The sequence below is a fragment of the Canis lupus genome, chromosome 35 (genome assembly GCF_048164855.1).
Source record: "Canis lupus baileyi chromosome 35, mCanLup2.hap1, whole genome shotgun sequence".
NCBI lineage: Eukaryota > Metazoa > Chordata > Mammalia > Carnivora > Canidae > Canis > Canis lupus.
This window is the reverse complement of record NC_132872.1, coordinates 507,577-520,780: the sequence shown is the minus strand read 5'-3', so window position 1 is coordinate 520,780 and position 13,204 is coordinate 507,577. Positions and strand designations below refer to the sequence as shown.

At 54.1% G+C, this 13,204-nt stretch overlaps 1 protein-coding gene across 2 annotated transcripts in view; it reads left to right on the top strand.

Moving 5' to 3' along the window:
- The window catches only part of XXYLT1 (xyloside xylosyltransferase 1), a 235,794-nt gene that overhangs the window by 144,356 nt on the left and 78,234 nt on the right, over window positions 1-13,204 (top strand). Inside the window, exon 4 of one of the 2 annotated variants that reach the window (XM_072811803.1) lies at window positions 10,312-10,450. The exons of the other annotated variant lie outside the window; for it this stretch is intronic. Coding sequence (XP_072667904.1) covers window positions 10,312-10,450 — 139 coding nt within the window. The remainder of the gene's footprint in view (window positions 1-10,311; window positions 10,451-13,204) is intronic. 2 annotated transcript variants of the gene reach the window in all.

Below are 13,204 nucleotides of genomic sequence, written 5' to 3'. Positions count from 1 at the left end.
CCAGAGCCTGCAGGTGTCACGTAGAGCCACATGGCACCTGGGGCAGGGGCCTGGCGGGTGCCATCCGGACTCTGCTTGAACGTCAGGGGCGCTGCCCCCACTGCCCCCGCTGTGAGTCGGTTGGAAGGCAATGCAAATTGCTGGAAAAGTCTTCCTGACGTTGCTCGGTCCACAAGATGCCTGACTCCCTCCTCCGGGGGGACGACCGGCATAGACCATTCTTTCATTTCTTCTTTCTTAAAAGGAGCGTTACCTGCGAGACCTCCCCTCCGACCGACCCAGGCTGCACCCAGGCTTTGCGCGGTGAGGGGTGGCTTGCCGGAGGCGGCCCACGTCTGGGGGAGGCGGGAGGTAATGAGACACAGGAGGCGAGTCCCCAGCAAGGCCCCCCAGCAGGCCGCGAGCCCCAGCATTCTCCTTGGCAATGAAACAGCACCTTTCCCTAAAGAGAGAAGAATCGCTGGGCTCACCCGTGGGCCAGCGGGCAGGCTGAGCCCGACTTCCTCGTGTGATCTTTTTGTTTGTTTGTTTTTTTAAGATTTTATTTATTTATTCATGAGAGAGAGAGAGAGAGAGGCCAAGACCCAGGCAGAGGGAGAAGCAGGCTCCATGCAGGGAGCCCCATGTGGGACTCGATCCCGGGTCTCCAGGATCACCCCCTGGGTCAGGCCCTGGGCGTGAAGCAGGCGCTAACCACTGAGCCACCGAGGGATTCCCCGTGGTGTGATCTTGACGTATCACTCAAACCCCCTGGTTTAGAACGGGGTGATGCTACTGACCTCAGGGGCCTCTTGGAGGATCAGATCACTCGATCTTTGCAGGATGCACTTTGTGAAGGACGACCGCGGGCGAAAGCTCAGTGCTAGGAGCTGTGGGTCCTAGATGCGGGCGCTAGGTGTACGCTGGGTTACCCCTCGGAAGGCACGCTTGCGTCCTAATCCCTCGAGCCTGCGTGTGTGACCTGACTTGGAAGGAGGACCTTTCAGCGGTCCTTCGTTCAGAGATCGCGAGATCATCCCCGCTGAGGCGGGGGGCTGTGCAGCAACAGCCTGTGTCCTGCTCAAAGACAAACGGGGTCCTACCCCAGACCTCAGCCAGCCGCTGGGCGCTGGGCGTTGCTGCGAAGGGCGTAGGTGAACCACAGAACGTCAGCGGGACCAGAAGGTCCTAACAGTGCGATCCTTCCTGCGGAGCCGCGGCACAAAAGGCCTCTTTGCTTTTGATGCTCCTGTCTTGGTAACTGGAAACACCGCATTTTGGGAGCAAAAAGAGTCGCAGAATGAATGAAACATCATATAACATCTTGTACGTGTGAAGAAAAAAGGGTCTGCCTTTGTCCATCCCCTCCCGTGGGTCCTGGGGCTCTATCCCTTTCCCATGGGTATGTGGGCTCCATCCCCTCCCCTGGATCTGGGGCTGCATCCCCTCCCCTGGATCTGGGGCTCCATTCCCTCCTATGGGTCCTGGGGCTCCATCCCCTCCCATGGGTCCATGGGCTCCATCCCCTCCCCTGGATCTGGGGCTCCATCCCCTCCCGTGGATCCAAGGGCTCCATCCCCTCCCATGGATCTGGGGGCTCCATCCCCTCCCATGGGTCCAGGGGCTCCATCCCCTCCCCTGGATCTGGGGGCTCCATCCCCTCCTGTGGGTCCGGGGGCTCCATTCCCTCCTGTGGGTCCCGGGGCTCCATCCCCTCTTGTGGGTCCGGGGGCTCCAATGCCTCCCACTGCATGTAAAAGCCTTCCCCACAGACCTTTGCCCCAGGGGCCCTGCCTTCCGAGGCCCAGAGACAAGTTACTAACTCATCTGGGAGAAGTTACCGGAACCCTCCTGTGAGGAGCTGGTGACAATCAAAATAAAGTATTCCCAGCCTGCCAGGTTGGGTTCTGCTGCAAAAGATTAGAGCCCAGGAATGATGGCCTGGACACTTGGGCACCAGCACAAGGTCTCTCTGAATCGCCAGTGACCCCCGTGAGCGGTACAGCTTCCCTGGTGCTTCACATGTGGTCAGGAGCAAATAGAACCTGTCTGCCCACCCGGGGCGTTCGCTGAGGTGCGCCGTGGGGCACGCGGACCTGCCAGGGGTCCAGACCCAGCGTGTGCTCTTACACTAACAAACCCTCACACACCCATACGTGGACACAACCACACGTACCTGCCCATGAACCAAGGTGTTTGGGAACGCTCAGGAACCCAGCAGAAGGCCCTGGACTCAGTGGGTGCTCAACAGTTGCCCCATGGGAACCCTGAAAAGCAAACCAGCACACCCTGAGGTGGAAACCATATCCCCGAAAAAATAAGCCCCACCCTCCCCCGGAGGATCAACCAGGCTCCCCTCATTCATTGCTGTAATTAATATGTGGCACAGCTGCTGGACGGAGGGCTGAAGCTTGAGTTGCATGAATGCACAATTTCAAAAATGTCAACAAGCTCTGATGGCTGTTGTGATCAGAACACTTTGGTTAGGGGCACCCGGGTGGCTCAGGGGTTGAGCACCTGCCTTCGGCCCAGGGCGTGACTGGGATCGAGTCCCACATCGGGCTCCCTGCATGGAGCCTGCTTCTCCCTCTGCCTGGGTCTCTGCCTCTCTCTGTGTTTCTCATGAATAAATAAATAAAATCTTAAAAAAAAAAAAGAGTGCTTTGGCTAAATAGGCAGAGGCAGCAAGAAAGCTGATGAGCACAAAGCATGTCAGGTGCTCATTTACCGGGAAGCAATCACCCCTGCAGTCACACCTTTGGCTACCGTGCAGGCCAGCCCTGCTGTGACAAAGGGATGAGAAGTCCCTGCTCCTCCCCAGCTCCCCTAGCTGGTGACCCGCTGCCTGCTGGCTTCCTCCCCATCCATCAGGGCAAGGCGCCCCTGGGGTCTCCCCTCTCCTGATACAGCCCTACTATGCCCTTCTCTCCTGCAGGTGAATTCTGCAGATACATACTGGAGTTCTGCTGGGGGGGGGGGCGGGGAGTGGTGCTGAGACCCCAAAAGCTAGGACTTGTAAACTGAGGCCTTCACCCTCAAGAAGCCCCCCATCAAGCTGGAGAGAGAGGCCAAACCTCCAGAAACTCAAATTCTTCTTGTGGGCTGAGGGCTGGCAAGACTCAGAAACAAGGGCTGTGTGAATGAACGTGGCATTGACCAAGGGCTAGGGGAGAGGTGGAGGTTATGTCTGCTGGAAAAGTAGGGAAGGATTGGCTCTGGTGGCCCCCGAGCCCGGTCTTGGAGGACGGGATAAATGTCAAAAGAGAAGCTTACGTGGGGGAAGAGAAGCAAAGGACACACACGGAAGGCTGGATGGTGTCCACATGAAGAAAGTCAACACCTGCCGGGGGTGCCGGGGGCCTGACCTGCGGATGGGGAAGGCAAGGACGTTCTCTGTTGAGGCCACAGGAGGAGGTGGGACGGATCACATAGAGCCTTGAACAGCAGGTGGAGAGGTTCGAGCCTTTTTCTGTGCGGCACCTGGGAGCCAAGAGAGTCTGTTTTATCCAAACCAACCCCAGCTAGTCTTTGGTCTGCCATTACCCCCAGGTAGCAAGGTCAACAGCAGCAGCATGGAGGTGCCAGGACGGGGAGAGAGGGACGGCTGGAGTACGGGGGGCCCAGGGGACAACCATGTCCCAGTATGTTGATACTAGATTCGCACCGTGAGCCAATGACTTTGGTCATCTGGATTATATGCCCTGGGGTCAGTGGGCCCCCAGTTGAGGTGCGGTTCTAAGTCCTCTGCTATTGTTCTCTGCCTTATAAAGACCCCCGGAGAACTTCAGATGAGGACTGCAGTTTTTGGACCTGGGTCAGACTGTACCAGGCACGGTTCACTGACCAACGCGGGGTCACCTTATATAAGAAAGTTAATGTGTTTCTGGAAAAAATCTTATTGAACATGACAGAGTAGAAATTCTATGAAGACCTACGGGAGAAATTTGTCTCAGATCTTAGACCCCAGAAGAGCTGATCCCCCCACAACTGGTTTCTCCAGCATATGTCTATACCGTTAGTCTTGTAACCAACTCTATTTCCTTCCTCCAATTGGCTGCTAGGAAGCTCAGAGGCAAATTTCAGTCCACTCCTAACAAAGCATGCCCGGTTTTTCTCTCCTTTCCAGTTTCCTCACTTAAGTTTTTTAAAATCTTGTGCCAAATTTATGTTTTGTTGGCCTCCGAGAATCATATGAAACATGGAACACACCAAAAAAATGAAAATTGATTAATAATAGTCCATTCTGTTGAACTGGAAAATTTTGAGAGAAGATCTGGTCCTGTTCTCTAAATTATAGAGAATGCATTTAAAGCTTCAAGAGGAGTGAAGGGTCAGGGTGCCTGAGTAAAGTGGGCGCAGGGCCTCTACCCAGGTGCTCTATCCCAACTATTTCTCTTTCTGCTCTGTCACCATGAACCACCAAAATCCAGACGAGGATTTTTCCAACCATTTCTATGCAGTCTCATGAACCCATCTTTAGAAGAATCAACTCATCCTGCTACCCTTGGCTTCTCCTCAGGGATCCTCTTGGCATCATGGGTCGGGTGAGCAGCACCCTCCATCCAGAAGCAGGGCGAGGTGTGATCTTCTACATCACAGTGGAGCAGAATGTGGGCATTTCGGAAACAACTTGTTTTAAACAAGATCATTCAGATGTGAACTCTAGACCCTGAAGTGGGGTAGCCTTGTGTGCCCGCTGCGAATCCGAGCCGTGGATGCTCCGTGTCACTGTGCAGGAGAATGGGGGGCGGGGGGAGGGGGCGGGGCACGGGGTTTTAGGGCAATCCTCGAGAGATTGAGAGAGAGACCGCATGAGTGCTGGTCCTCTGCCACCCGAGCAGCAGGGAATCAGCCCCTCCACCTCGCCTCGTTTGCAAATTGTAAATTCCCCAGGGAAGAAAGAGCTCTCTAGCGCGAGAAGTGGTCAGGGCTTGGGAAAGAAATGATGCTTTTAAAACAAATTAGACTGCGTCTGATTGGACAGGCAGCTGCCACCTCATCTTCCCCTCGAGCTCTCTGGGGCTCTCTGCCTCTGAGGCCTTCCATCCCTGAGCTCGACAGTCTTTCACGAGTTGTGACGGTGGCTGGCAAAATGCAGTCTTTGTCCTCTCGAGGCCTGTGGGCTCCCTCGGGCTAGGAGGCCAGGTGGTGGGGGTCCCTCCAAGAGGCTGGGAAAGGCCTGAGCTCGTGTCTGGGCTCCCAGCTCGGCAGCCCTGTTGTCCTGCTCTCACGGTGCACCCAGAGCCGGGCAGGCAAAGCCAGGATGGGCTGCGGGCTGTGGGGACTCTGGGCCCCTGGAAAGCGCTGCTCTGCTGTCTCCAGCTCTTGGCCGAGGGATCACCGCTGCGGGAAGCCTTCCCTGACCTCCTGCCAGTCTCATCATAACATCGACCTCTCCTTCCTGGCTCTTGTCATAGTTGTAGGTGATTCTGTGTGATTGTTCATTTAATGTCTCTCGTCTAAGGAACCGTGTGCTCTGTGAAGGCAGGTAACATGGTGGCTCTTGCTCATCACTGTGCCCATCCCAGTTTGGCTGAATGAATAAATGATTGAACGAGTGGATCTCTGAACTGTTAAGCATCTCTTGTCCCTGATCTCTTGAGTTAGGCCCGGTGCCCCATGGGGCCTGGCTGGGAGAGGAGGTCTCTCTCTCTCCTGTTAACTGGGGCAGGTGCTGTTCCAGGCAGACGGGCCCAGGATGGGATGGCCGTGGTTATGGCAGGAGACGTGAGCCTCCGCCCAGAAGGCGGTCCTGGAGACGCCTGGCACTGAGCAGGAGGTGAGTGAGCAGTCAGTTGCACTGGAGTCTGGCCCAGGTGTCCATTTCATAAACATGATGATGAGGCAAGTAGGTACAGCTCGGAGTTTGTATACGTGTTTTTAAATCTGTGGTTTTTAAAGTACAAAACTAATGAAGGAGGAGAAGAAACCTGAGTGGCCACATGAAAACCTCTTTAATAATTGTGGAAATGCAACTTTAAACAGCAATGCGATACTATTTCTGTCCATCAGCTGGGCTAAAAGCAAATGGCCTGATGGTGCCAGTGTTGGTGAAGAGGTGGGGGAGGCCCTCGTGGGCCAGGAGGGAGGAGGCAAATTGGTAAACTGCACTGAGAGCTCTTTGGGGGTATAGGGTTGACCTTAAAATGTGCACACCCAAGGACCGTGATCCCTTTCTAGATACATATTTTAGTCTAGAGCCGTGGTCTTCAAACTATAGTTCACATCTAAACCACCGGGAGGGTTCGCTACAACAGAGTGCCCGGGGCCCACCTCCAGGGTTTCTGATTCAGTCTGATGTGGGGCCTGAGAATTCTCATTTTGCTTCGTTCCCAGGCAATGCTGACGCTGCTGGTCTTGGGGCCACACTTGGAGAACCACTATTCCGGTTAAATTCTTGCTTATGTGCACAGGGAAACCTGCCTAGTGATGTCCATTATGCTATTTTAAAAAAAGATTTTATCTGTTTATTCATGAGAGACACACAGAGAGAGGCAGAGACCCAGGCAGAGGGAGAAGCAGGCTCCGTGCGGGGAGCCGGACGTGGGACTCGATCCGGGGACCCCAGGATCACAACCGGAGCCAAAGGCAGACACTATGCCATTTCTTATAGCAGATATGAGAAAGAAACCCAAAGTCCATCTGTGGAGACGAGGAGAAAGATACTGTGGCATATCACACAGTGGATTATTATATGGCAGGGAAGTGAATGAAACAAGTCTGTTTCAGCATGGGTAGCTGTAAGGATGGGTGTGAGTTATATATATATAGTATAAAACTGTTGTATTGGTAAGTTCAAAAACAATTTTAAAAATCCAATTCTAGATAATTAATATAATACAAGTGCTACAACACTGGATGCACATCTCATCCTTAAAGCTGCTGTCTCTGGAGAGGAAGGGTGGGAGGTACTAGGACTGGGGAAGGAGGATATAGGGGCTTCTAGCCAGCCTGTTGTTTCACTCTTTAAGAAAATAAGATCTAGGGATGTCTGGGTGGTTCAGTGGTTGAGTGGTGAGTCTTTCAGATTTCTGGGTTTTCACAGTTATCTATAACAAGGTGATGAACATCTTAATATACCAAGCTTCGTTCAGGTTCACTTCCTGCTCCGCCTGGGAGCAGCAGGGTCCCTGAATTTTGGGTCACAAGGCAGGTGATCCTGTCTGTCCCACTGGGCCTGGGATAGGGTGGCTTAGGGTACCAGTGACCCAGGTCCGTGCAGGGATGGGTCTTATGGACCATTAAGTTTCTGGAGCCCTGCAAGTCCTGAGCAACCTGTGCAGCTCATAGGGAGAGCCTGCAGGGCTCCTCCTCCCTTCAGACAGGCTTTTGGCATCTCTCTGCTGCACAGGGCCCATGTGACCCTGGGACGGGGACCTGAGGCAGTTGGAGATGATAAGGCCTGATCTAGATGGAGAAACAGGCACAGCCACAAATATTACAATTTAAGGTATCAAGTGGGAGCAGACCCAAGCACGGGCCTCTGGACTTCTGGGAGGGAGTAGTCAGCTCTGTGCAGGGAAGGTAGCTGGAGAGTTTTGGGGGAAGAGATACATCAATAGTAGGTGGTTTTTTGGGGGGGGATTTTTTTTTTTGCAATTTCAATCTTTTTGTTGGCTTTATTGAGGTGTACTTCACACATCCCATCGTTCAGCTGTTACAAATGTATAAGTCAGTGATTTTTAGTAACTTTACCAAGTTGCACAAGTATCGGCAGAAATCACTTTGGGAACCTTTTCAGCCTCCCAAAGATCCCTGGTACCAAGTACACTTAATCCTGACTCCTATCTCCATCCCTAGACAACTACTAACCTACTCTCTGACTCCAAATGTGCAGGATTATGTTTTAAAGGATGGAAACGGGACCTTAAGTTAATCACACGGAAAGTGTGAGACCGAGGGACATAGGAGGTGACCTCTTTATACAGAAAAGCATATAGCCTCCGTCCAAACTTTGCCATCTGGGGTGAAATTCTGAACATGGAAGCTTCACAGTCAACACTCTGCGTGCCTTGGAAGCATGGCTTTGGTTAGGGAATACTTTTCTTCCTTGTACTTTTGGGTGTCTGGCTTCCTGTTCTTCCCATGTCCCTCAGCTTGCTCAGGTGGATGCAGTCCTGCCCTTGACTTTAAAAACACATTTAGCTGCGGGTTCTCTAGCTCAGCAGCCACAAACCAGCTGCTGGGCAGTCCCTGGAGGCGGCGGGAGCTCCAGAGAATGAGACAGAGCCCTGCAACCAGCACAGGGAGGGTCTGTACTCTCTTGCCATCACCTGCCCTGGTCCTGATGTGATGCGGGTCCTTGTAGTCTCTGCCCTACTCAGACCCAAACAATGGTTTGAGCAGATCACCTGTGTTTAGTTTGCCTTTGTATTAACAGGTGGACTTGGAGATGCTTTGGGTCGTAGACTTTAAAGAAACGTACCCCCCGCCCTGCCCCACCTAATTTCAAAGTAATGCAGACTCAATACAGAAAAACAGCACAGTACAACAGAAGGCAGGTCGCCTCTACGGCTCACCTGAAGACTGGCTGCTGCATTTGGGGGGTCTATGCTTCCTGTCTTTTTTCCTCACCTGCCTGGTGTTTTGTTGGCTTTCGTGAAGTCTGCACGGTGGCAGGGAAGGTGTTTTGGACAAGCCTGTGCCAGCCAGGCTCTTACTGGTCAGGGAGGCCAGGCCCTGGGGTGGGAGGGACACCAGCTGGGGCTTGGACACCGGCTGCTTCTGGCACTTCAAACCAGTGGTTTAACCTTGATCTTCGTTTTTCCCTCTGACGATGATCCAAATTCTTGGCTCCAGGGAGAGAGAGAGACCATCTTCCTGAAGCATGATCTGCCATGGAAAGCAAAGATAGTCCACCTGAAGCTATTAACAGCTCTGAGTTCTCTCAAGAGTATCTGGGCAGCAGGTTGCAACACAGCTGAGATAATTCAATTTTTTTACAGAAGCTATTTCCATTAATCATTTATTAATGACTCTCCCAGCTGACACAATTAAGTAGATCTAGGATTTAAAAAGGGCCCCATATTCATTTCACATCTATCTAATTACCCTGAAGTTCATGGTCCTGGAAGGACGTGAAAATGGCCTCATTCTTCTCCTTTGTGCTTTGCGTTTTTCTCTCGACACTTGGCTTCGGCCCCAGCGGAGGCCGCCTGCGGGGTGGGCATGAGTGCATGAGGATCCCGAGCCTGAGTTGGAGCAGAGGACAGCGGGATGCAGGGGCTGCCACGGGGCTTCTCCTGTGTCCGTGTTAGGCCCTTTAGGCGTACGCTCCCGTTTAATCCTCCACGACCTCTGAGAGTTGGAAGCTAGCATCCCCATTCTGGACACAGGAAATTAGGGCTCGAAGAGGCCGTGCGACTTATTCGAAGTCACACAACTGGTGAGCAGCAGGGCTGGGCCTGGAGTCCAGCTGTTGTGACATCAGTGTCTTGGCACGTACCCTAATCCCCGCTGCCAGGAACTCATGCGGCCCAGCCTGGCACGCTCCAAGAGTCTGCCATGGAAGTAGAACAACCAAACAGTGTGGATTTTCCACTGCTATGAGAATAAAACACTCCTTTTTTTTTTTTTTTTTTTTTTTTTTTTAAGGAATAGAGGTAGTAAGGAAGGAATTCCCAGAGAATCTAGTGGAGTCGGCGATGGGGAATCTGTGCCCACCCTCCTTCCCTGGGCAGGCCCTGAAGGTTGGACTGACTCCTGCTCTGCAGCAGCCCTGCCCACCAGGACACTTGGGTCCAGGGAGGTTCTGTTCAGCCTACGTGACCTGAGACATCTGTCATCTTCCTGCACCAGTGGGCGGGGAGGCAGCCCCAGTCTGGACCAAAGGAAGGAAGCCAAGGGTCTGAGTAAGCGTGAGGCACAGGGGTGACTGGACCTAGGACGGCAGGTGGGGCTGCCCCACGGGCCCGGATGGAGGAGCTGGGTGGTGCCTTGGCCGCCCGTGCTCTGGGGCAGTGGTGCTCACAGGGAGGGACACAAACCTCTGCAGGTAGCGGCTGCAGCCACGGGGGCTCCAGCACTGGGTGTCAGAAAGGACCTGACGTCCAGGGCACTCTTCCCTAGAGCAGGTGTCCTGGAGGCACCTGGCTTCACTCTAACTCTCCCTCCTGGAGGAAAGCAAGAGATTTCCTCCCAGGTTATAATCAAACCATCCCAAACCCTCAGGCCATAAAGCTTTCCGGGTCCTACACACACCTCTGTGAAAGGGGGAAGCCTGGCAGTATAAATGGGGAATCTGGGCTCAGGCTGGGAAATTCTGGATCCAGACACCGTAGATAAGAGTGTGATGGCGGGAGTACTAATGATTTTTTTTTTTTCCCCCAAAAGACAGAGAGCAGAGGGAGAGGGAGAAGCAGGCTCCATGCAGGGAGCCCGACGCGGGACTCGATCCCGGGACCCCGGGGTCACACCCTGGGCCAAAGGCAGGCACCAAACCACTGAGCCACCCAAGGATCCCCCAAATCACGTAAATCTTGATCTAATTTTAGGACACTATCTTACATGATTTATTCCAAAACTTATTTTCCAGTAGATTTTATGATATTCCTTGAGATGCGTTACTTTTCTGATAGGAAGTAAGTCTGATTTGGTTGATAGCTTTAACAGTAAGGTATAGAATGCCAACTTGTTTGAGAGATATTTTTCAGGGATTGATGAGCTAAATTTGCAGTTTCTAGGTATCGTGAAACATTCAAAACAGGTAATAAAAAAAGCATTTTATTAAAAAATACTGTGTGGTAACGGCTTAATTAAATTAAACCCACCCTACCTGAAAATAATAGTTTAAATCAGGTTCCTCTAAGGGAAAGAGTGACAGGTGTGATTAATAGTCATTTCATCAGTCCTAATAGAACCCTTTTGGTACGCTTTCCAGAAAGTGGCAGTTGATAACCAGAAAGACGGAGTATCATCCTTTGGCAAGTGAGGTAGTTTCCAGTTTCCTTGTCTCACGTTGACTCTAAGGCAGGTTTTCTGGAATCAGTGCCACTATTTAAATCCTCTCTCTCGGGGATCCCTGGGTGGCTCAGCGGTTTAGCATCTGCCTTCAGCATGACCCCAGGGTCCCGGGTTCGAGTCCTGCGTTGGGCTCCCTGCATGGAGCCTGCTTCTCCCCCTGCCTGTGTCTCTGCCTCTCTCTCTCTCTCTCTCTGCGTCTCTCATGAATAAATAAATACATACTTTAAAAATTTTTTTAAAATCCTCTCTCTCTCTTTACACCCCCCACCCCACCCAGTGGATTTGTGGGTTCCTCAGGTTACCTGTGCATATGACACAGCCTCATCCCATCCTACCCTGCAGAGGACAGAGTGTCACCCGTCGGCCTAAAATACACCCTCCTCCTCCGGGATTGCTTTTCTCTTCCTCCAACCGTGTGTAGAGATCGCTCATGACCACAGACCCTTTGCAGCGCCTCCTATCAAGAAGTGACGTCTGTCTCCCTACTTCTTTTTTTTTTTTTTTTTTTATTTTAATTCCATTTAGTAAACATCCCGTGCGATCTTGGTTTCTGCAGTAGAACTCCGTGACAGCGCTCACGGCAGCACGCAGTGCTCACCACGAGTGGCCTCCGGAACCCCCGCCCCTGCCCACCTCGCTCCACCAACCCTCGGTTTGTTCCCCGTCATCTAGTGTCCCTCACGGCTTGTTTCCTTCCGTCCTTTTTTTCTCTGCCCCTTTCCCATCTGTTCATCTGTTTCCTTTCTTAAGGTCTCCCTACTTCTTAAAACTTGCCTTAGGTCTTGCTTCGGCCAACAGCATGTGGCAGGAGTGATGTAACGTGGGTTCCCACCCTAGGCCTCAAGAGGCCTTGCGGTCCCTGTTCCTGCTACCTCGCAATTCCGCTGTCCCGTGAATGCTAACCCGGCCGTCAGGCCGCATGGACCCCAGGACCCCCTGGCTGAGGACGTGCCCAGGGCACGTGTGTGAGGAGTGTGAGCCCCCCCGGCTGCAGCTGGCACTGCCCGAGTGAGTCCCCACGATACCAGCCCAAACTGCTGGTGCACGGAGGCGTGAAGCGTGGACCGTCGTTTTAAGCCACGAGGTTTGGGGATGATCCGTTAGCTGCTGCAGAGAAACCCGTTCACGAAGATTCGTGCTCCTGCTCCTGGGAGGGGGCCGCTCGGCCAGTGACGACGCCCCCCGGCTCCCTCTGCCCGCAGGCACGGCCGAGTGACGGGGTCCCCCTCGCCGAGTCTGGGGGGAAATGATGGGCAACACCTCGGGGCTGAGGCTTTGGAACTTGATGGGGCTTCTCAGCGGCTGGTCCTGGGGGACGGTGGAGCCCGCGGCCCAGTGAGCGTGGGTTCTGGGGCATCGCGTGGGAACTGGCCACGGTCAGGAATGCCGGCGTTAGACCAGCCCAAGTGTGATAGACACACTTGTGTCACGCGAGGCTCGGGAAGCTTACGTTTACGGAGCGGATCCCTAAGGCGAGGGCGCACGGTCGTGGGTCAGCGTGTCGGACACGGTTCCAAGCATGTCACACGTGCTAACCCCCTGCGGCCTTCCTTCCCGGGCTTCCGCGGAGGAGCAAGTGTGCGCAGGGCTGCGGTGACCCTCCCAAGGGAGCGAGCAGGTCTAGACCTGGAGAAGCTGCCCCGACCAGGGCACTAGGCCCTGCTCCCTGCCCTGCCACGACCCGCTGGAGCCTCAGATGAGCCCCTTCCCCCGCCGGCTCCCCGTCCCCCCATCCGGAAGGCGATGGGGAATGAGGAGGCCACAACCTGTGAGCTGTCCTCCACAGCTCTGACGGGCCCGGCCGGCGTCCTCTGACTCGCAGTATCCAACCGGGACACGGGACGAGGTGGCGCAGGCAGTGACGGGCATGCGCAGCAGGGCAGGAAGGAAACCCCGGCCCCTCAAGCCCCCGGACACCCGCCCTGGTCTCCCACTGTACGTGCAGACAAGGAACTGCCAAGGCCCCCTGACCGGGCGAGCCCGGGGTGCAGGTGTGTGGCGTCGGCACAGGGTGTCCCTCAGTGGACCCTGGGCCTTGTGTGCCCCTCGGCAGCACCCCTGGAAGGGTCCTACCCAGCGATGGGCCCGTTCCTATTGGCTGGGAGGCCTCCGCTGAGGGGCTGGCGGGGTCAAGGCCGTGCCTTAGCTGCGGGAGTTGCAGACAGCAGCCCTCGGAAGCAGGAAGGCCGGAAGTATCATGCCTCCCCTCCTCCCCGTGCAGCAAAGGGGGAAGCAGAAGCCCAGAGAGGCCAGGTTACTCGCC